Raw genomic sequence first — 25,754 nt, 5'->3', positions numbered from 1 at the left:
GAGCATTTAGAAAATTTAAGTTCTAGAATTTTCAATATCATAGAGTTTCTGTAGGTTTTCTATGGTACTTAAATTAGTACTGGAGTCCTGCAAGGGGCCCTGGTCATCCACCTAAGGTCATGGCCTACTCCACAGCAACCTGTTAATCTACATCTCAAATTACATCAAATTTAAAAATTAAAATCTCACCAATTAGATGTAGCACCTCCAGAGATGATAAACAGCTGTAGATTCTTCTCATAAAACCCTCCAGAAAAATAACTTCTGACAGACAGATGCATAGGTATTTAAGGTTGCAAGGGAATGCTGTTAAATCATTAAAATCATGCAGCTGCATGGCATTAGAGAAATCTAACGTCATGAATTTAAGGTTTGGACATTTATTGGCTAGCTCATGTAGAATTGGCGCTGTCACCAGCTCACATGGAAGCTCAATATATCTGAGTGTTGATCCAAAACGAACACTTATGAGCGCAAGGAGAGTTTCTACGTTGTTGATATGAAGCCCTGAATATTCCGGTCGTAGAGAGACCACCTGCCAAAGTCGGCTGTCGTAGGCTAGCATTCTCCATTTTTTGCAGACTCTGGCAACTTTTCCAAGCTCTTGATGCTTTAGAAATGCAAAAGCATGTAACAGCACCTTGTCAGGCAGTTTGTCAATGGTGATGCTCTGAAACAGAGAAAAAGTATGTACATACATGTGATTCTACTAGTGGGAGGCCACAATTACCACTTTAAAGACCGTAATAAACTGACTGTGGACTGGAACTGTACCAACAGTGCAATGAATCATGCCAAGTAGTTAGATCATAAAAGTAATAAACAAGGGCTAACAAGTGTACACAACAAACTGGACATTAATTACCCTTTTATTGTAATTTGGAGAGTTTAAAGCCAAAAGCATAATATTTTTTAAGGTGGAATATGTAATAAAAGTGATAAAAGGTGATACATGATGTCTTTGGAGTCTTTGATAAAAAGATTGTAGACCTTTGATGGAGGCAAGATAATAACGTCTAATGAACCCAAAAACTATTTTGACAGAAACACTTAAGCATTTAAACTTTTTTAATGAGGAATAATTAAGAACAGCTATTGTCTTTATGTTTTGCTAATTAAATCAAACTGACACAGCATGGACTTCCTCCCAATGGTAGAAAACCACCATCACGGAGGCACTAGACAGATATTATCAACTTCTGAGACAGTGATAAGTCTAAAATGAAGTTTTTTGCATTTGCAACATGCACAATGGACAGAAAGCTGGCATACATTCATGTTCAAATTTATTTGGATATGGTACTTGTGGAAATTCTACATGATAAAAGCACACAGCTAACCAAAATGACTGCTCCAGTGTGATCAAAGGATCAGCTTAAATTTGTCTTAACTACACTATCTTTAGCAGTTAAAACGGGGAAAGCTAATTTTGACAGACTAGACAATAAAACCTTCTGAAAATGTAATGAATATATTATCAAATATATAAAATATAAAAATAGTTACCAGCTCTTTTATACAATTAACATCTGATGTCCAGGAAGTGCAGATGTTTTTTTATTTTTATAGATACACATCTGAAGTAAGGCCAAGCTGTCTTCTCTATGATATTACACCCATCAATCATACACCAAAATAAAGAGAATGTACATTCTTTTAACAATACCCAGGATACACAAGGTCTTTTTTAAATACTGTAGTAAGAACAACCAGTGAGGAAAACCAAGTAAATTCTATAAAATTTAACCCTATACAAAATACAAAACTGTAGAGTGCCACCTTAAAATAATTTTATAAGTTCAGCAATGCCTGGAAATCTAGAGTGTAAGTGGATGCAGATGAGTAACAATGGTCCTGAGCGTGCATACAAAAACAACACACACTGTCACTCAGGTCCTAGCTCCCACTCTGAGACAGAAAAGTTTACAAAATGTGAACGAGTCAGGAATTTACTGCATGATTGAGAATTTTTATTATGGCAAAAAAGCAATGGTCAATTTTCAGTCTTCTTGATGTTGATACCACTCTGGTGGTCCAGTGGTTAAAGCATCCACCTTGGATGCGGGAGGTTGGAGATTTGAACCCTAGCTTAGACATACCAATGACTTATAAAAATGGTACAAAGTGCTAACTTGCTTGGTGCTCAGCAGAGGTTAGTGTAAGGACTGGTTGGCCGGGTGTCAGGATACCAATTGACTGGGTGGGACATCATGCTACATGTCTGTGCCATGATGCCCCACTGCTTGACATCACTATAAACTGCCACTCTGCAGACATGGCGATATGACTGAAAATTTTGCAAAAGCTAAGTTAAAGATCCAAATCACACACACACTCTTTATATAGGTGGATGGATGGATGGATGGATGGGTGGGTGGATGGATGAATGAACATCAAAACTTAGCTTTCCTTTCCCATGAGCTCCATAATTCAGCCCCAACTTTTGGTTTCACAAAATAAAATGGATAATGATACAAAAGGTTAATCTTCAGGACTGCTTTTCACCTGTGAAATGCAAATAAAGCTACCGGTATATAAATATGTTGACTACGGTAACAAGGATGATCTTGCCAATATGTACACCTGAAGAAATGGTAAGCCCTGTGTCAGTATGGAAAGTGAAGACAAACAGGTGTCAAAACCCAGTCATATTTTCATGGTAAAAGGTAAAACGAAACCTTACTGAGGTCTTCATAATCTCAAGCCTCATACTGAACTGAATTTCAATCCATGAATTTATTCATAAGTTACTGAGCAACACTATATGCCCTTCCAATGTACACACGGAAATGCCTGTATTAGTAATGTCAGTCTGTTGAGTAGGAACAGAAACAGATAATAGGGAAGGACTTTGCACAACACTACAGTATGCTATTTCATAGTACACAAAGTGAAAAGCTTGTGTTCCTATTGTAAATTTGTGGAGTACAAAAACACACCACATACTTCAGATAATAGGGTAGAACTTGTGCAACACTATATATCAATCCATAGTACAAAGAGTGAAAGCTTGTGTTGTTAAGGCCCCCCAAAAAACTGACATGTTTCCAGTTGGATGATCGTTCTTGTTTTTAAGTGCTGACCCTAGCACTTTTTCCCCCCAGGGTAAAAAAATAAAAAAATTGATTTGTGCATCTAATTGAGCTGGTTTTGCCCAGTACTTGATGTGCTTAGTACATCATATATACTAACCAGTATAATATGTATGATGTTTAAATGAAAATATTGTTTAGCAGTAGTCCTCTTGTGACCTCACAAATCACTATCTCATACCTAAAAATAAAATGTGGCTGCAACTTCTGACAAACAGATAGTAATATGGCAGGCCAGAACCATTATTTAAATCAGGAGTCTCAAACACTTGGCCCACGGGCTATATGCAGCCCCCAATCAGTATCCTTGGCCCACAAAATGATTGGCATCACAAGGTGTTCAGAGAGATAACGTGGTGCAACCCTTGGGCCACTGAAAATGCCTTTATGTGGCCCTCAGGGTGGTTTGAGTCTGAGACTCCTGATTTAAAGTATAAAATACCATCCTTAGAGAAAATGGATAAAGCAATTTAACTTTTCACCAATATAATGAAGCAGTAAGCTCTATGACACTATTTATAAACCTATTCTTCTAATTTAATACACTATAATACTTAGATACACAAACTGTTATTTTAAGATCCATTTTAGACTCATTATATATTTTTCTGATTTTATTGTCTTATTGTTCTTCCAATGATTTTAATATTTAACTTCTTTTTCATTTTTAAAAATAATAATGCATAATTATACACATTAATAATTCATTACTTCTAAATTCAACTAATGTTAATGGAATTGTGTAGAAGTGTTAGGCATGAAACATCTCACTTACGAAATGAAGTATGCATCCCGCTGGACTCCATGACCCCCACCCTGCCCAAATTTCAGTCAACATATTACCGTACCTTTTAATTATTTTTTAAAGTGTGTGGTAAAATTGGATATGTGAACTTACAGTCAGTCCAGGTCCTTGAGTTTTTGTGTCATTTCTGTAACTTAATGGCAATTAAATGATGATAAGTAGTTTGTGCTCTGACATGGAGAAAACAGTTTTACTGTCAGTTGAAATCACTGAATTATTTTGATAAATGTGGGACTTTTAAAATCAAATTTCAAATAGTTTGTTTTACTCTATTCAAAATGGGCATAATTAAACAATTTTTATTATTAAAATGTACTTTATTCTTGTAATTCACTTCCAAAGATTTGCAATTTAATCATACAAAGATCAAATGATAAAAACAACTATTATTATTTGTATTATTATTATTATTATTATTATTATCTATCTGGGTTAAACAATCTGCAGAGGCAATAACAGTCAGTCTAATTTCCATAATAACATTCTTTCAAAATATTTATTTAGAAGTCCCTCTTGCACAACACACAAAAGTTATCACTTACAGATGAAAACAACAATAAGGTTTACTGAATGCAGTATCATATTTTTGACCAAAAACAATATGGCAGATGGTGCAATGCCAAGTGGGTAAATAACAGCATATCCTATTTTTGGTCACTAAACAATCCTATCATGACTTGCTTATTTAAAGGTCAACATCATATAAGATTTACTAATATTTCTTGATAATGAAATTATCCAAATGTTTATGAAACTAAATATTACCAGCAAGACTGATGCAGTCAGAGAAAAGAGAAATCTGCTACTGTTTATCAAGACAAGTACCTGCAAAATGTTGTGTCAGCTTATATATAATTGAATTGTTGATAGAGAAAATAGTGCAGTTTATCAAGACAAGTGCATATGTTGTTGACAGAGAAAGTTGTACAGTGAGTATCAACACATGTGCCCATATAAAGTGTCAGCTGAGGTATATACAGTTGACTTGTTAAAGAGAAAATACTGTTTATCAAGACAAGTGCCTATATTATATGTCAGCTAAGTTATATATAAATGACTTGTTCACAGAGAAATGTGTGTGTATGTGTGATTTGGATTCTTAACGTAGCTTTAAGAATTTTTCAGTCATATCCCTACAATGTCTGCATTGTAACAGTTTATAGTGCTGTCTAGCACTGAGGCATCATGCCGCAGGCATGTAGCATGATGTCCCACCCAGTCACATTATTCTGACACCAGGCCGACCAGTCCTAACACTAACCTCTTAATGCTGAGCGCTAAGTGAGGCAGCTGTTAGTACCATTTTTGTAAGTCTTTGGTATGACTCAGCCAGGATTCAAACCTGTGACCTCTCGCATCCAAGGCAGATGCTCTAACCACTAGGTCACCGGCGCGGTCACAGAGAATGTAATACAGTTTATGAAGATAAGTATAAAAATGTAATAGGATACGTCAGCTGAGGTCCATACTAGTCAAAGGTTATTGTGGGCAATGTGGCTTGTAAGGCCATTGATGAACCATATGTTTGACAATAAAAACGTGAAAATAAAAATGTGTGGAAAATTATCCCTCTTTAAAGCAGTGAGCATTGAAACAAGCTTATCAGCTGTAACCAAAGATAAATTCCATGCCAAGCTTTACTCTGCCATACCCATTTTCTCCACAAGATTGCAAAAACAATTTAGTTCGGGTTCATAGTTCCAGATTAATAGAAAGAAACTGATAATCAGTCAAAATGCTGCAAAGAATAAAATTACAGTCATCCCTCTTTAAAACTTCACAAGAAATGATACTTCTAATAAGTACCAATACTTTTGCTGTCAATGTTTCCATGATCAAAGCTTACAGATGACAACTCAGTAACAGTGTTGACTGAGCCTAACCAGCCTACTTCACGTAAAATTCCAAACAGTGTTTTTTAAAGTAGGCCTGCCCTATCTTTATTCGTTTCTTGTGTAGGCACATAACACACTCAATTCAATGTGAAGAAACCATTATTTTCTTATTAAATATACTATGACTGTGACCTCTGACCTTTCAACTGCAGATTCTGTATGTCCCTTTATTACAGCAAATTCAAGATATCCACAAAGTTTTATCAAGGAAAGTACATCTGAACAAAATTTATTCTGCAAAATCCATTTTTGTTAGTTACATGTACATGGATCTAGAGTTTTGACACCAAAATGAACAGACCTCTTCCAAACCTCAAGTGCAAGACTTGTGCAAACTTTGGTCACAGCAGGTGGTCTATGTCTTAAGGTATTATGCAGAAACCATTTTCATTCTTCCAGTCAGTGACCCTAACCTTTAATATTTCAATTCCAAAATAGATTTCTTTCTTACTCCATGTGAGCCATTCACATTGTTTGGTACTGGTATGTGATACTGAAGTAATGTTATAGTGTTTAGGTACACCGCTAATATTCTTTCAGTAGCAGTGACTTTTACCTTTGATATTTTGACCATCAAATCATATGCAAACCATCCACAAAAAATTTGGTCCAGATATGCATAAGTAATGCTATTCCACATAAGCCTTAGTTTATTCTTGCATGTCATAACAACTTCAAACTTTCACCTTCTGACTCCACAGCTGATTGGATTCTCCCTCTCCCCAAGTGCATGCTATCCACAAAGTTCGGTAACTGCAGATGATGGAAAACACAAGTCATTGTGCTGAAAACACTTATCATCTTTCAGTTGGTGACCTCGACCTTTGATATTTTGACCCCAAGGGTTCCCCCATCCCAAAGTGCAAGGCAACCGAATAGTTTGGTAACTGCAGATGGAGGATAATCTGATTTATTGTGGAAATGAAGTTGGTAAACAGACAGATGAACATATAGAGGGATAGCATTAGCACAATACATTATGCCCTGTGGCAGGCATATTAACACCCCATGCAAAGCATTTCATTCAGTTACATGGATCATCTGCCTAATAGCAGGCATATTAACACCCCATGCAAAGCATTTCATTAAGTTTCACGCATATCTGCCTAATGGCAGGCATATTAACACCCCATGCAAAGCATTTCGTTCAGTTACATGTATCATCTGTCTTATGGCAGGCATATTAACACCCCATGCAAAGCATTTCATTAAGTTACATGTAACATATGTCTTATGGCAGGCATATTAACACACCATGCAAAGCATTTCATTAAGTTTCATGTATCATCTGTCTTATGGCAGGCATATTAAGACTCCATGCAAAGCATTTCATTCCATTACATGTATCATCTCTCTTATAGCAGGCATATTAACACCCCATGCAAAGCATTTCATTAAGTTTCAGGTATCATCTGTCTTATGGCAGGCATATTAACACACCATGCAAAGCATTTCGTTCAGTTACACGTATCATCTGTCCTATGGCAGGCATATTAACACACCATGCAAAGCATTTCATTCAGTTACATGCATCATCTGCCCTATGGCAGGCATATTAACACCCCAGGCAAAGCATTTCATTAAGTTTCATGTATCATCTGCCTTATGACAGGCATTTAACACACCATGCAAAGTGTTTCATTCAGTTTCATGTATCATCTGCCTTATGGCAGGCATTTAACACACCATGCAAAGCATTTCATTAAGTTTCATGTATCATCTGCCTTATGGCAGGCATTTAACACACCATGCAAAGCATTTCATTAAGTTTCATGTATCATCTGCCTTATGGCAGGCATATTAACACACCATGCAAAGCATTTCATTAAGTTTCATGTATCATCTGCCTTATGGTAGGCATTTAACACACCATGCAAATCATTTCAATAAGGCAAATGTATCATCTGCCTTATGGTAGGCATTTAACACACCATGCAAATCATTTCAATAAGGCAAATGTATCATCTGCCTTATGGCAGGCATTTAACACACCATGCAAAGCATTTCATTAAGTTTCATATATCATCTGCCTTATGGCAGGCATATTAACACACCATGCAAAGCATTTCGTTAAGTTTCATGTATCATCTGCCTTATGGTAGGCATTTAACACACCATGCAAAGCATTTCATTAAGTTTCATGTATCATCTGCCTTATGGTGGGCATTTAACACACCATGCAAAGCATTTCATTAAGTTTCATGTATCATCTGCCTTATGGTAGGCATTTAACACACCATGCAAAGCATTTCATTAAGTTTCATGTATCATCTGCCTTATGGTAGGCATTTAACACACCATGCAAAGTATTTCATTAAGGTAAATGTATCTTTTGCAAGTATAGAATATTCATAAAGAAATCTGATGAATCAGATATGATATTTAATCCAGGCCACCAGAATGGATAAACCTGTGAATAGCTGGGTTACTGGCTTGTTCTTAACTACCCTTTCAATGAATTATTGGCTATACCATGCAAAGGACACACTAATGCAGCCATCCAAGGAAGCTTGGGTGGTTATTGAACCCAGTATACATGGTCAAAATGACCCAACAAAGACAACTATTATTATCACAAGTTAATACTTGTTTCATTCCAGGGAACACCCAATCTTTGTTACTGGTACATAAATGCATACAATGACTAATACATAAATGGTTTAACGAGTGTTCAATTCAAGTCATTAATAAATGTCACTGATATTGTGATTAAGACCTCAGATGACTTTAACCTATCTACTGCCTTTAACAATATCAAGGACTGTCCACACCAAGTTCCTTGTGAACATACTGTAACCAATCAAATTAACATTATCAAGGACTGTTCACACCAAGTTCCTTGTGAACATACTGTAACCAATCAAATTAACTATAGCAGGATTATTCTTGCCTATAATCCCAGCTTACACATACAGTAACCAATCAAGTTATCCTGGCATGATATAGATAATAATGTGTTAAAAAGAACAGTTCAAAACAATGTATATATAATGGACACCTGTCCATAAAGACATGACGGACACATGTTCATAAAGACACATGCTCATAAAATGAGCACATCCATCAAAACACATGCCCATAAAAGACACCTGATCATAGTAGATGCATAACCATAATGAAAACTTGATCAAAGAGTGTAACTGAACATAAAAGACACAATTTATTGGCCTTTTAATGTACATAACAGACATGTTTTGCTTCACATGTATTTGTGTTCTTGCAGAATTGCTTTATGCTTTTCAAAGAAAACATGGGAATTATGTTAATCCTCTAAATACAAGTATTCTATTCATTAATGATTCGTTCTTACCTAGTATATTATATATGATACTAGGTATATGTTTGAAAATCATGCCTCTAAAGCTAACCTTCCTAAACAAACAATGAGCACAGTGTCAGCAAAACAGAAGTCTAAGGTGCTATTGTCAGGCAGGAGTCCTGCTAGCAGTCTGCTCTTCTAATATTTGTGCAACCATAATCAGACTATTAAATTGATGCAAGCACAATACCATCTCACCCTTCCTGAAACAGGATAGCCCCATGTCAAAGGCTGTCTAAATCTTACCACAGGCTTCTCCATCTCTGGAGCTACTTGCCTAAGGCCTGATGGGAGAGAGTGCACAAAATCTCTTCAAAGACATCTTTCAAAAGATGCTTTCCCTTGATCTTTGAGAAAACTGTGTCTGTGTACTATATCTAGAGGTCAGACAAAAGGTACATTTTCATATCTTCCACTCTTTCAAGGGGACGACATGTTGACTAGTTTGTTTTAAAGACTATTTTAACACATTACTGCTTATACAGTGTGAATCCGCTATAGCATGCTCCGTTATAACACAAATTTGGAAATAAAATGATTTGGGCATGGCTCCCAAAATTTCATATACATGTATTTTTCGTATACATGAAATATTTTGTTTTCTTTCTTCAAATGACAAACAGTAATGTGTAAAAAGTTTATTATCATTTTGCAGAAGAGATCTGTATGAATTCTTTAAAAAGATGATGGTAGCAGGCTCATGCAATTTCACATACATGTATTTTTCTCATAGAAGGAAAAAAGTTTTTTCTTCTTAAAAGAATGAAAAATAACGTGCAAAAAGTTTATTCAGTAACCATGCTGGCTTTGCCAATGTCACAAATTGCAATTTATTTTTCTTACTGGCAACAAAATATAATATCTGGCAATGGACATCTGTTTGGTCCTCCAAAGCTGTTCTTTAGCAGTACATTCAATGACGCATGCACCCTTAAAGAAAGCTGACGACAATCTTGAATAACAATAAAATAAAAATCAATGGAAATCGGCAATAAATGTATAAAAGCAACAGAATCTGATGGAGTGTTGCATTTTCCAAAGTGACCAGAACATGTTTATTGTGCCATGAAAGTTTCATTTTCGTAGGAAAAAAATGACTGCTTTTGGTCGCACCAACAGCGGCATAAAATGCAAATTAAATTTCCAATATTTTGAAACAACATATATTTGGCTGTCGAATTAAATGGAGATGGGGTATATTTCAAAGAGGTTTGTTAAACTTTTTAATTTGTTCATGTTTTCAAATCCCTATGAATAGCCTCATCCTTTTGGTAGCCTTGCCAAGATGATTGGCCAAATTAAATACATCTACATGTGGCATGTAAACAGCTTAGCCACGTGCTGTTTGTGACAGTTGTAATGAATTGTTTAATGATAATCAAATATATTTCAAAATGAGGATTTTTTAAAAATATGTTTTTTGTTTTTTAACAGGATGCGAGTCATAAATGAAATTTATGACATGTAATCTATACTCAAATTCATGGATTTTTTATATACATGTATAGTATTTAATGAATTCTGGATTGTATTACACAAATGTAAGTTGTCAGTATACAAGTGTTTTTCAGACCGGTTTATCTTCATTTAATCAAAAAAATATATTTTTATACCTGCTTTTATTACACACAATCCTCAAACACACACTCCCCAGCCATATTTTAGGTAAATGCATACTTTTCTTCAGCTAACAGACTTGGTTGGTTATAACACATTTCGGTCTATAACATGGTTGGGTTCTATGGACCCCAACCACCGTGTTTAACAGACCTGCCAACCCTGACAAGTTTGTCTCAGTAAGGTAGTTGAGTATTTTTTGTAAGTTTGACCAGTTTTCAGTAAAGTGTAACAAAATAGCATCAACTGCTACTGTAAAGCTGGAAAACTTTATTAAAAGTTTGATATTTGAAACATGCAGCGATGATAAACATTATGTTCAACTGAAATGTTTGTAAAATATGCACAGACTTTATTTACCACTAGTACAGTTGCACAAACTTCAGTTCCAAACCCTATGCAGCTCAATGGCTTGTTAAAGTCTCTCAACTTGACATAATTCTTGGAAATTCTCTTTCCATTTCATGTGATGATGGCAAACATATTTCCCACCACAAGACATACTCAAATTGGCACATGATATCCAATAAACATAATTGTGTCCCTTCCATATTTTATTCTCAGGAATCTAAATACTTTTATTCTTCTGAGTTGATTATTAGCATTTTCAAAAGGCTTATTTTCCCTTTTGTCTTAAGGTGGCAAGGTCCAGTTTCATAAACTGGTCCCTGGCAAATTTCTTAACTTAAAGGCTATGGTGTGACTTTTTCAGCTATTATTGTATACTATTTAAAGATATGGATATATTTGTGAACTAGGTATTTTGGGCTCGTGTTGTTCTTGAAACTGATGTCAGGCATGTATACCTTCCAAAGTTACTCTGCAGTTATGTTGATAGTGAAATACCAATAGTCAGCTAGGAAGAAAAGCTAGCCTCCCATAGCAGTAAATACATGGGTTTGGGGCAAGTAGAATATCTCAAAAACGGCTTGGATAACAACTATTTTCAACTGCATAAGCCTGTTTAGTACACAGTTTTGCAGAAATGTCATCTAGGAAAAGGGGCTTCTGTTTGCAATGTGAGCATCACATGGTGTGAAAAATGACCTTCAGACATGAAAATTGCAGGTATAAATAATTTGGGGCTGGGTAGTCCTACAATGTAAGACATAGCACATGTTGTTTTTGTTTTAGTGCTATGTCTTACTATCCAAATAGTGTCAGTTTCAGGAACATCTTACACACTTGGCAGCCTATATCGACACTCTTCCACTAACTTACTTTAAATAATATACTTACTGTGCTGTCTTTATCCTTGCAGAATGAAAACAGGACACTAGCAAATGGACACATTTTCATGTTCTGTTGACATACATTTGAATTTGTTGCAATACGGCAGTAGTCGAGGTATGCCAAAGTATGTTTAAGTAGGTTCATGTGGGGGATATGTTTCTTGAACAAAATGAAAAGTTGCTTACAGTTCCAATAGGCATAATATATACATTTTTTGTTTCATTAAAGAATAATATTTCAACTTAACCCAATTTCGGCATTCTCGGCTTTCATCACTTTCCAGCCAACTGAAATGTAGGCCAACGAAACTTGAGAACAGGTCCATTTCGTTTGTGAGAATTTGAATTTATTAGAAAAAAGACATTGGGGTAAGTAAAGTCTAGCAAAGACATAACTTTACTTTATAGAAAAGCATCATTATTGGTTGCCAGTTGTGTGTGATATTCCTGAAAATTTGACTTTCGTCACAGTTAGTCCAAGCTACACAGCAGTAAGACCCATCAACCCACCCCCTGAACAAAAATATTGTGTCTTACGTTGTATGACTAGGGGTTGGGGTGCATACATTTCTTCTGCTATGAACTGCCATTGATTTCTCTGGTCAAGCACAGGGGCTCGTGTCCTTGCTTACAATTGACCTGTCATACGTCTACTATATAATAACTATTACTTGTGTGGTCAAGTATTCTTATGCTTTGTTTAAATATATATATCCAAAAATATGGCACTTTTTGACCTCACTTGTGTATTTTATTTTATGATTTTGCATACTAGGTTGCTGATTGCAGCATTAAATTTGTACATAAACTTGTCCCTGCCCCCTTAGGGGGCGCTCACCAGTTATTATGTACTTTTGAGAGAGTGACATATGTAAGGTGAAGTTGTTTGCATTTAATACATGCACAGTAGACAGAATGATGGCATACCTCTATGCTACGTTGATGTAATGTGGCTGACATTTCTTTGGATATTGTACTTTTGGAAATTGTACACGACCTAAGCACACTGGTAACTAAAATGACTGCTCCCTTATGCTAAAAAAATCAACCTGAATTAGTACACTATCTTTAGCACCTATTAAAATAGGGAAAATTAATTTTGCCCAACTAGACAATACTGAGCTTCTGAAAGTGCAATGGATGAATTACTACATAAATAAAATTTTAAAAAAGTGCTTGGCTCTTTTTTTTAATTACAATTTACCTCTGAAATCCAGAAAGTGAAAATGACCAAGAAGAGCTAACAGTTTTTGAAAGATGCACATCTGGAGTAAGGCCAATACTCTATAACCCATATTACACCCATCAATCATACACCAAAATAAAGGGAATTAAAGGTTCTTTGAACAATACTGAAGATAGTAGGTTTTTTTTAAATAGCCAGTATAACCAGTGAGGAAAGTCTTTCTATTAAAAATTCTAACTCTATGCAAAATACGAAACATGCATCGCTTGCTGGACGCCATTAAAAAAAATTCTATAATCAACAGTTTGATCATGCAGATGCTTCACATGAACAAACAGGCGCAGTTTAAAGCATCTTAGGAACCACTGTAAAGTTAGTCTATTTCCCAGACTAATTTAATTATTTCTAATGTTGAACCCAGACCCAAATCAAACATGGATGAACAAATTTTCCAGAATTTTAGGCAATGTTCATGTTGCAATGGCAGCTGACCCAGGCTGGCCTGGGTGGGTATCAACCCTGTGACCCTTGGATTAAAAGTCTGATACTGCACCAAATGAGCTACTAATGCTCCTGGGACTGCATCAAACCTGTTTTTCACTACCACAGATTGCAAACATGACCTACTGTATGTACACACTGCTGCAAGACATGCAAATGTCATGTTCAATTAAAGTCAAATTGTTATCTAATTAATATTATATTCAAAAAGGCATATTAATTTATCCAGGTTTCCTCTATTTTAAAATATGTTTTGATTATTTGGCTATTTCTGTGCATATAGCCTTACAATGACTTTGAAAACAAACAAATATAAGGAATAAAACTTGATCCATAAGTGAACTCCCTGTATATCCATGTCCAGTGGTTTACTGTGATACATCTACAAGGTAATGTAACATCATCATGACCAGAAAACAACTACAACAAAACTGCATCTAGATTTGGTATGAGAAAGAAAATGATCATATAATAATAAACAGAATATCTACCAGCTATAGGGCCAAACCAGTGTCTTCAGCAGTTTTGTATAAACCAATAATTCTAGACTAGCAAACCATGCAAATGTGTTTGACTGTACAGTAGGAATGATAAACCTGTACATTACTAGTGTGGACCATCTGGTTATTATATTCAAAATAAAGAATGGGACCTGTTACAGTAGTACATCTGGCATTGTTGGATTCCATACTGGCCCAATTTAGCTGCTTTAGTGGAAGCATGGAAAAGCATGTGGCTTCCATTTCCCTGAGATGATATAGTCAAATAAAGTGCCAACCCAAATAAATTTGGCATGAACCATTCAATTTTCAGATGGGGAGGGGTAAGCTTGGATTTTTGAGAAAAAATTTCCAGCCCTCAAATAGCTGGGGAAAAAATTCTTACTCCAATTTGGAGTAAGAAATGGACTTGATTTATACATATTATATTTGCTGAAAAAATGAATTATCTTCAGAAAAAAGAAAACAGTCTTTAAAAAATAAATGTATTCTCTTCTATTATATGACAAATACCATACCACCTTAAACAGCTAAATTTATCCATATAACACTACTAGTAAATATTGCTACATGTATGTGAAGTTTACTGTGGCTGCTAGTAGTACATATTACTATTATTATAACAGCATTGTCTTCATTAAGTAAAAGACACCAGCGAAAAGCAAAATGTTTCATAAAATTCAACAAGTAATTTATTTCCTTAGAATACAAAGTGAAATTTAAAAAAAAAATTACATTATTATGAATTAAATCTCATATAGTCTAAAGAATTATATCACAAGTCCAAATGGATCACGTCCCAATTGAATTTCAGGGGTATTTCAAAACAATTCTGAAACCGAATGTGTTCATATATCTGTAGTCTCAAATGTCCCAGTGGTCTGGATTATGGCAATGTGTTAACAGTCTTTTGATGCATCACATTAATATAATCCGAAATGTCTTTTTAAGAATTCAGTATAATTCCAAATTAATATCTGCCCAAGAATATTACTGTACTATATTGAACAGTTCATAATTCCAGTGAATAATAATGTGAATAAACTAAATCCAGCCAAACAAAATTACTATACACAACAATAAGCCTGATTCTGCTTCAGATGTTAAGGCAAGAATAAGGAATTTTTCAAGTAATCAATGTTGCTTATATAAAAAACTAAGAAGCAATAATGGAGCCAGGATGTAGGTCAGTCTTCTCTGTAAGACATTCAATATTGTCAACAAGTTTAGGAATTTCCATATAAAAAAACTTAAACTCTTGACTCAAATTAAAGCAAACATGTTTATCATTAAAAATGATCTGAATATGTAATCTACAATCTTAGAGAAATATTAGCTATGTATTGTGCTGTTTACAAAATAAATGTCACTGGTCAGGTACACCATTAAGTTCTTGGACAAGGTCAAATACAAAATAATGATGTACATAACAAGAAATTATTAAGAAATGTCAACAAATAATAAAAATTAAATATACATAACAAGTTAACCTGAGATGTGCCAGACCATTCCTGATAAAGCATACAACAGTCACATTAAGATGGTATGTGAGGGATTGATACAGTGCTGGATTATGACTGTCTAGGGCCCTAAGCACTGAAAATATTATGGTGCCCCAACCTTCCTACAAAATGTGAAAAAAAATATATTAAAAGCTAAAAAGGTGGGAAAAAACCAGTGTTACCATCATTCCAAATCAAAATATTCATGTATGCAGATCAAAATGGTCTTATACTTCATTCAATTTTTATCATCAACAATCAATTTTTTTTAAAAGTTCTGTTGTCCCTCTTGGGTTGGTGCCCTAAGCATGTGCTTTGTGTGCTTAATGGGTTTTCTGGCCCTTGGATCTACACTGAAATTTTCCAGCCAACCTGTTGAAGTACATTATTCATGCAATTATTCACTTTTGTATTTTCTGATCAAAGCTGCCAAAGGAGTCATACTGTATTTGAGTTATTAAAGTTTATTTAATAATTTCAATCATTGGTCACTGGTTGTTTTGTTTTATGCAAGTACATTTTAAAAATCTTTCATTACATGTACTTTCATTAAAAATGTAACAGAAGCATTTACTTTTTTATAATTTGATCATGAAGCTTAGTCAGTTCATTTATCAATAATTTCATGAAATTCATAAGGAAGGCACATGTCATAGCAAAAACAGGTTTTAAATGGAAGTTAGTATCCATTTTAATTATTTGTTGGTAAATTTATGGACTGAAGAATAGAGGAGTTTGGCAAGTACAGGGCACAGAAGCAGTCATATAAAAGCATGTAAAACTGGTTCCAACAGCAGTCATGTAAGAGCATGCAAAACTGGTTCCATAAGCAGTCATGTAAGGGCATGCAAAAACTGGCTCCAAGAGCATTCATATAAGTCTTATGTCACGTGTTTAGGCTCAAATAAACAGTAACACAAGAAAGAGTGAAAACAACAAGCTTTGAAAAAAAAAATACAATAATTTATTTCCCTGGAAAAAGTCTTTAAAAATGATAAAATATGAACTTATGGTTTTATAGAATCAAATCCAAAAAAAATCCAAGAATAATAAATGAATAAAATTTTGAAGTCTTAATAAAAAAATGTTCTACTGATTTCAAGTTCAAATCCCAATGAAGAATCCAAAATGGAACAATGATGTATGGTGAAATCTGTAGTGTTGAATTCTACAGTTCCTTGTAGAAACAAGAACTATCACTCTGGTTTCTGACAGTTGAATAATTTTTTTTATAAAATTCTGTCCTTGTTCCACAATATTACATGAGCACACATATTTTCCAGAAAAATAAAAGAATTAATCCTTTTGAATCCAAGTAATTTGAAATAACTCCAAACAGCACAACATACAACTTCTAGTGTAAGAAAAGGCCCAGCTGCAACTGATAATAATTCTCCAAAACAGAGGTTACATGGTTTTGTAAAATGTAAAAAAGAGGTCAGGTGATCATCTTCTGAAAGTTTATAGAAGCTAAATACTTGTTAAAGATCATGTCTACCCAGTGTGACCCTGACAAAAACCAATCATTTTACTCTAAGAAATAAAAAAAATAATAATTTGTTTACATCTTAAGCATGAAGTCCCATCATGACCTCGACAACAACCAATCATTTTAAAATAAAATAGAACTTGTGTACGTAGATGCTAAGAATTTTGAAACATGGTCAGGAGTTAGATCAACATCTGGCGTTTATAAACTAATAGTCAAGGTCAAACTATTTTCATCTCTAGTGAATAAATTTACATTACAATATCATGTAATGAAAAATTTTAAAAATTTAAAACTGACAAACAATTAAATTGAAATAAATATATATTAAATCAGATATAATTAAATCAAATATAAATAACATAAGGGCATCCAAAAACTGGCTCCAAGAGCAGTCATGTAAGGGCATGTAAAAACTGGCTCCAAGAGCAGTCATGTAAGGGCAAGCAAAACCTGGCTCCAAGAGCAGTCGTATAAGGGCATGCAAAAATTGGCTCCAAAAGCAGTCATATAAGGGCATACAAAAACTGGCTTCAAGGGCAGTCATGTAAGGGCATGCAGAACAGAGAAATGAATATTCACAATCTATAATCTCAGTGGAAAACAATGGCGTAAGCCTGTGAATGAACATCCTAAATACCACTTGTAATGTTTACCAGGTAGAAATATTTACTGGAAGTGATGTTTACTGGGTAGAAATATGTCTTTTTTAACCATTTCCATACTCTAGGGTGACAAAATTTAAATGTTGCAGTCAGGATTGAACCTGGTTCATCTGTGTCATGGTCAAGTGCACATACCATAATATTAAAAGGTTTCAACCATGCTGATTAGTCAGTTGCCTCATATGCCTAGACCACAGTTTCTCAAACTATGGGTCTGCCCATTTGTTGGCCATTGTCTTTCTGCAGGTGATATATATGCCATACAGTGAATACATGTACCCTGAAGTGGGCAGCAGGAGCAAAATATCAGAGAATCACTGACCTAGACTATTACACTAGCATAAAATGCCTACTTTGTTGTGTGTATATATATATATATATATATATATACATACATATATATATATATATATATATATATATATATATATATATATATATATATATATATATATATATATATATATATATATGTATGTATATATGTATGTATATATATATATATATATATATATATATATATATATATATATATATATATATATATATATATATATATATATATATATATATATATATTGGAATTCTGGTTGTTTTAATTAAAAATAAAAATTTAAACCCAAGTAGATGAATGACAAGGAGCTCACTAAATGGTCTCAATAATGTGACGGGGAAGAACAGCTTAGTATTTGTGGGTACATGTTACTCTTTGTAACCATCAGTTTCTCAGTCTTATATATTTCACAATCCATAACAAACAATTTTATAGTCATCATTCTACAATGATAAAAAACAACAATTGGTACTTTAAGTTAGACATGACAGCAGTGTACATGGTGTTAATATAGTGTGTTTGGTTAGACATGACAGCAGTGTAGATGGTATTAATATAGTGTGTTTGGTTAGACATGACAGCATTGTAATGTTATTAATATAGTGTGTTTAGTCTGGTTTGGTGTTTAGCAGTCATACAAGCAGGTTATTTTGTGCTGAAACAGGAGGAACAATGTGCCAAGTATACACTATAGTTACGTATCTGAATTGGTAAAGCTAAGGATTCAAACCTGTACACTTATGGTCATGAGTCCAAGGTCCTAACCAATGAACCACTCAAGCTTGTGCATCCATTTGTCACTTAACCTTTTATGACATGCAACCAACAGCAACATGCCTATTCTACATCCCCAAATATATTAATATGATATGAATGCAGTAAGATGCAGCCAATCACAAAGGCAGTACTGATATGATATGATAGTAGCTGTTGTTGCTGGGTTTAAAGCCATTTTTCAGCACAAGATAGGCTATTCATGGCGGCCAGTATAACTTGTGGACGAAGAACCCTGGAAAACCCCTGGGAAGAACCACCGACCCACGAGAAGCTACTGGCAGGCCTTCTTACATACCCACGTTAGCTGAGCCCAAGACTCGAACCCATGCAGACAGAGTTGAGATGTCAAAGATCCGGAATGGTGAGCAGTTAAAACCACTCGGCCACTCAGGGTACCCAATCACAAAGGGAGTACTAATATGATATGAATGCAGTAAGATGTACCCAATCACACAGGGAGTACTAGTATGATATGAATGCAGTAAGATGTACCCAATCACACAGGGAGTACTAGTATGATATGAATGCAGTAAAATGTACCTAATCACACAGGGAGTACTAATATGATATGAATGCAGTAAGATGTACCCAATCACTCAGGGAGTACTAATATGATATGAATGCAGTAAGATGTACCCAATCACACAGGGAGAACTAGTATGATATGAATGCAGTAAAATGTACCCAATCACACAGCGAGTACTAGTATGTCATGAATGTAGTATGATGAACCCAATCACACAGGCAGTACTAATATGAATGCAGTACAATGTATTTGATCACACAGGGAATACTAGTATGATATAAATGCAGTAAGATGTATCCAATCACTAAGGTAGTACTGATATGATATGAATGTAGTATGATGTATCCAATCATACAGGCAGAACTAATATGAATGCAGTAAGATGTACCCAATCATACAGGGAGTACTAACATGATATGAATGCAGTAAGATGTACCCAATCATACAGGGAATACTAACATGATATGAATGCAGTAAAATGTACCCAATCATACAGGGAGTACTAACATGATATGAATGCAGCAAGATGTATCTGCGCGTTATATTACAAATATATGAAGTTGGCATCAAGGAGAATGCTTCAATATTTAAAAAAATATATCCGTTTCATTCAAATGGAGGGTGAATGCTACCTATACAGTTTCATTTCTAGAACAACTGTCCAGGAGTACTTGTGTATGTTAAGTTTTATCTCTGTAATATCACTAACCGATAACTTTAGCGATAATGGCTGTGTCCAACAGGATCTCTGGTTTATAACTTCACACATCTCTCAATTTTGCAACAATTGCCCTGCCCCCTTCTTTTTTTAAAAAATGAATATTAGTGAGGAGTATGCAAGATTCTATGTACTCTGTATGGTGCATGTAAGCATGCAAGTTACCGTAAATTTCTTGAATACATGAAATGACCTACAAATTTAGGATACATTTGTATATAATTTAGAATGTTTCTGTACATGTACTCAGGTCTTACAAATCTGATCCATGTCTCTAGGATAACACTCCTAAGGATGGACACAGTAAAGGCTGATCAATGGTGCTGGGGGTAAAAGGGTGAAAAGCACAGAGATGCACTACGTGTTTCTAATTCTAGTTGATCATGGGCAGGTCTACTTCCTACTCTAACATAACCTGGTCAAGAGCTGAATAAGGTTTGGTGAAAAATCTGCCCTCAGGAGATGATCTAATAGTTAATGAAACCCTGCCAGCTCTACCTGGCATCAATAACTGAATGACTTGCCAACTGGTGTGTTACTGATCAGATTATGGGAAAAGAATTAGTCAGCAGTTTCAGAACAGACAGCACTAGTGAAAAGTGTGCCAGTATCACACCTGTTAGGCCAAAATAAAATATGTAGTTTGCAATGGTGTGAGAAGAAGAAACAAACATTGGATAACTGTATAAGGAATGTTAGCAACTAAATGTTTGTTTTTTATTACTTTTCTGACCAGCTTGTGTTAGTTCACGATAGTTTCCAAAGTAAAATTACTGGCTCTTGTGTGAAAAACATGTACAGTTGGTACTAACTTTTATATTTTGCTAACATAATAAATAGTTACAAGGTCATAACCATTAAAATAAAGTAGGTCAGATCAACACAACTACATATGATATTTTTCTTTGGCAATAGAATCTGACCTTTCGGTTCTAAACTATGAACCTACTGCAACAATTTATCTACTGGCCTTCAACATTTTAAAGTCAAGTAATATCAATGTTATATTTATTATGGCTTCATTCATTATGTATTTCGTATCTTATACTTCAATCACATGCAAATTTAAAGCTGCATTTTTTGCAATGTCAGTGGTTTGGTTTGGTGTTTTATGGGGCACCAACACAAGTAGGTTATTTGGTGCCATGGTAACAGAGTAGAATCACTTGCCCAAGGATACACTATCATAGCCGACCTGGGGCTGATAAAATGGTGGGATATAAACTGCACCCTTTTTGTCATGAAACGGGGAAGCTAACCACTCAGCAACTGTGGCTCCTTCTACCATAAGTCAGTCACTGTTTACAACAAGGAGAATGAAGTAGCGAGTCCATTCTACATCTCAGCCCAGCATGAAGTCATTGACTGTATTCTTGCTGTATATCGTTCATTTTTGGGCCCTGATTATCATAGTGCACAAAGGCACTTCATTATGGGATTGATTTTTTTAAAATACAATTCACTAAATCTTGTTATATTTGCATGTGTTTCTTCAAACAATGATATGTTGGTTTGGCTGTGTATTTTCTATATGACCAGCAATACTCTTTGCAGGTTAAAGCTAACGAATTGATTGTTACTGGTATCCTCCTTTCTAAATGTCTATATATTTACTCTGATATCTGTAAAAACTTTTTTTTATACTAGTATTCGTAAGGGCCTCAGCAGATTAATGTCACCTCCTTACCATTAAGAAATGAAGCATGTGTTGTTATTATTACCTGAATACTGTATGTGACTGACAATATTTCATCTGGATTATTATTACCTGACTATGCGTCTGACAATATTTCATTGGGTTCATAGGTTGAAAAGTAGTGGCAGCTGGAATACTAATAATAAACAAATGCCTACCATCATAATTTCACACAGCACAAACTTATTTGCGCCAGGTGTAAAATCAATGCTGTTTATTCTTGCATCTCATTTCTCTCTTTTCTCAACCCAAAAAGTACGGCTGAACACCTACAATGAATTATAACTCTGAGACTGAGAGAGAGAGGGAAAAAACGTTATCAACCTCAACGAAAAATTGGTTGGACGAAGCTTATTATAAACATGTACAGCAAAATGACAGTAAGAGCCTTGTTCCCTTCAGTTGTTATTTCTTTAATCTCATTTAGCTATATAGAAACGAAATAGTTTTTCAGTACGAGATATTGCTTCTCTCAGTCATTAACGAACCTAAGAACAGTACCCTCAATTACTTCTTTGTTCAGTGACAGATGCAGTAATGATACAGTATAGTAAACAATAAATTAAGCTCTACAAAGGTCAAATTATCTGTGCAATTTTCCAGTTTTTCTTTCTTTCTTTAAATAGTCAGTTTCTTATCTCAACAGACGACATTTAAATGTGTTCAAGTTTACTAACCGGGTATTGGTGCATGTGGTGATCGGTTCCGGTACCGGTAGCAGACGCCACTTGCGATGCATCCTGTGCGATTTCGTATATCGTTGCCCGAAAACTGTCCATCTTGTCTCCAAATCCTGCCTGTAAGGTCAATTTTCGGCCCTCGAAGAAAACATCCACTGCCTACAGACCGGCTGTTGTAAATGTAAACAGACCACAATCCATCTTCAGAGCGCCTCCTCAAGGGCAGCTGAATGAAGATGGTTATTACTCCACGATTGACGTCAAACTGTTTCTAGGGCTGTACTTGATATATTCCAAATTACGTGCCGAGATAAAATAAAAGCGCGATATAACAGAAAAATGCGGTTAATGGGAGTCGCGTACAAGTACACTTTATTAGGAACAGGTTAATTGCCTCAAAAATAACACAACTTTAGAATTTCTTTCTTTCCTTTTTTCATTTGGGTCTTTTTTATTGTTTTTTGAGTCGCTTATTCGTGCTATACTGGACCGATAAAACATTGCGTAGACGGACTTTGATGACTTTAAAACATAACTGTACTTTATAAACATCAAAGCGTTAGTATTGTACCAAAGTATTACTAAAATTGTGCGACCCAGATTTTCCAGTAGTGTTATTTTTAAAAGACTTTATATACTAAAATAAAAGCGCTACGCCAGTTTTAACGTACAGGGTGCGATTATGTGACGTTCTGTAATAAACCTACTCTACCTTAATTATTAAACATTACCACATACAAACACCACCATGTCGGCTAATTATGCGCGTCGGGTAATTCTGCGCAACGATACGTCATTTCTGTAAACCTTGAATCACGTGTTATTTTGGTTCAAAAATCCGTCTTGTGTCAAGAAAGAATGATCGTACTTTAATTAAGTAAAGTGATATTCATAAAGTGTATAAAAATATCAAGCATTTCGACTCGAAATACATATGAAAATGTGATTTCTAAATGTCAACATGAAGACCCACTCCATGACCTTCTTGAACCGGTAATCCAGAAAATCCGATTTACTATGTATCTTTTAGAGTCATACAAATAAATACGCTATATAAAAGAGGGAAATGTACACATTAAAACAATACTGCATTTTAATCCAAGTTTCCAATTTTGCAAGAAGTTGTCCCACACTTACAAAATCGTCTGCTACCCAACGTGTCAACTTGCCGCTAGAAAATAAATTATCAAGAAATTCTCCGGCGTATAGTCTGTTTCTAAGTTCTTTAGTAATTTTTTTCCCCATCAACAAGACGTTGTAAACACATCACATCCTATTCATTGTTGTTTCTCTTCCACATAAAAGCTTTTTTTTTATTTTATAAAACGTTGAACTTTACTAACTTTTTTTCACATGATCGGTTTAGTTTGCTTAATATCTCTTGCCATTTATTGTAATTTTTACCTTGAAGTTTGTAAAACTAGCTATAAACCTGATCTAATTACTTGACTGAACTGCTGACAGAAACAGTCCAAAGTAATGTATTTCATTTCTATAGCCCGATGGAAAAACATTACATCTTTTCAATGCTGTGCGCAGAATAGACCGACATATCGCGAGTCAGGAAAACATGGGGTTGGTATCCCCTGTGTCCAAAATTATTATTATTTTGAACAGAATATTCTGGTGACAACTGCCTCTTTTCAAATGGTAAGCATTGATGTATTTTATTTTCGTCAATCGGTTGAATTCTGTATGCATTTTGCTTCAATATTGGAGACGGAAACCTTACGTGCGCAGAAATGCCCGACAGCATTATACATACATACATACATACACTACCAGGGTTCAGGAAAAATACTCTTTCTCAAATCAGGTACGTCATTGCCCCCTCCCCCTACCCCCCGAATTTGCATGTGCTGTAAAATTACTGTAGACTATATACGAACATTAACAAGCCCGTCAAGTTTTGCTCCCCCCTCCCCTGAACAAAATTGAAATGACGTCCCTGCTATTACTATCTCTCTAATATGTTATTCAACCTGAGCCAGCGCGTTAATATTTGCATGAATCAAGTTTTGCCCCCCGCCCCCCGCCCCCGCCTTGAAAAAAGTTGAAATGGTGTCCCTGTCGCAAGTCCAGACCGGGTAAATGTGGATGGGCGAATAAAACTTTACTGTGTATGCGTCCCTGTACCGAGCAGATGCATATTCGTATCTTAAGAATTAATCTGAGCGCACTTAAAACCCTTAGCAGGCGCTAAAGTTCAAAATCGCCAAATATTTGGCGTGCGTCAGTCATAAAGAACCCATGCTTAATCTGCGCATGTGTTGTCAGTCCTCACCATGTTCCGTAAGAAACGTTACCATTTTTTTTTTATATACAGGTACCGCGAAAGTGGATAATTATTATGAAGTATTGCCGTTTAACACGTAGCCCTCGATTCCTTAATGGTGTCTGCATTTTACAGCAACTCTTTTCAGCAATTTCGGCGTCATTTTGATGTGGAGAAAGTTTCCCTTTCAAAAAACTATAACATCTTCATGAGTCAGCACTCTGAGCCATGAAGAGACAGAGAATGTTACAACGTTTTACGTAAGTTGGTGAAAACTGAGACTATTTGAAGTCATCTTTCAAATGCAAGTTACGTTTGTCTTTTGAAAAGTAATGTCATGCTTATATGAACATAAGCTGACGTTTTTACGTGACAAATATTAATTACGTTGCACAGTCCTGAAAATACTGGTGATCTGAGGCAAGAATAACAATGTCTGACCAGATGAAAATCAAAATTTTGCATTCTCTTTCTCTCGTATCTAACCCTTGATGAGGTGTTGTAGCTCGTTGAAACGGAAATTTAAGACACTTATTACTGACACACTTCACTGTAAACTCGAATACCACTAAGAAATCAAAAGGTTATGGGCCGCAACTGTAAAACCGAGTTACGTTGTATTTTATTATATAATTATCTACGGACATATTATTTCATGATTTGTATCCATTTTAGTATCATGCCCGCATTAGGCATCCATGGTTTTAGTAAAAGCCTAAGCAGTGTATTGGAGACGTATACCCCGTTGAGTATAACGAGGACAGGGACGAGTAACTCTTGCAACTCAATCGTCCTAAGGTCGAGTGATTTGAATTTTTTTCTCCCCAGACTATGACGACATACATGCATACTTAGACGTGCAAATAGACAGCCAGATTACAGAAACATACTTATGGACAGAGAGAGAGAGAGAGAGAGAGAGAGAGAAAGAGTAAAAGACAGTAC

At 35.2% G+C, this 25,754-nt stretch overlaps 1 protein-coding gene across 4 annotated transcripts in view; it reads right to left on the bottom strand.

The window, feature by feature from the left end:
* Positions 1-25,754, bottom strand: part of LOC149794752 (F-box/LRR-repeat protein 4-like) — an 88,904-nt gene that overhangs the window by 36,203 nt on the left and 26,947 nt on the right. For 3 of the 4 annotated variants that reach the window (XM_089964381.1, XM_089964380.1, XM_089964382.1), the window contains exon 2: positions 190-670. In XM_089964381.1, coding sequence (XP_089820507.1) covers positions 190-670 — 481 coding nt within the window. Of the gene's footprint in view, positions 1-189; positions 671-22,531; positions 22,994-25,754 lie in introns of those variants that run through there. The other variant, XM_089964379.1, reaches the window with a different exon arrangement.

Source organism: Sinohyriopsis cumingii, chromosome 7 (assembly GCF_028554795.1).
Source record: "Sinohyriopsis cumingii isolate HCF-2022 chromosome 7, ASM2855479v2, whole genome shotgun sequence".
NCBI classification, from domain to species: domain Eukaryota; kingdom Metazoa; phylum Mollusca; class Bivalvia; order Unionida; family Unionidae; genus Sinohyriopsis; species Sinohyriopsis cumingii.
Note: the sequence above shows the minus strand (reverse complement) of the source record. Positions and strands in the feature narration are given on the sequence as shown.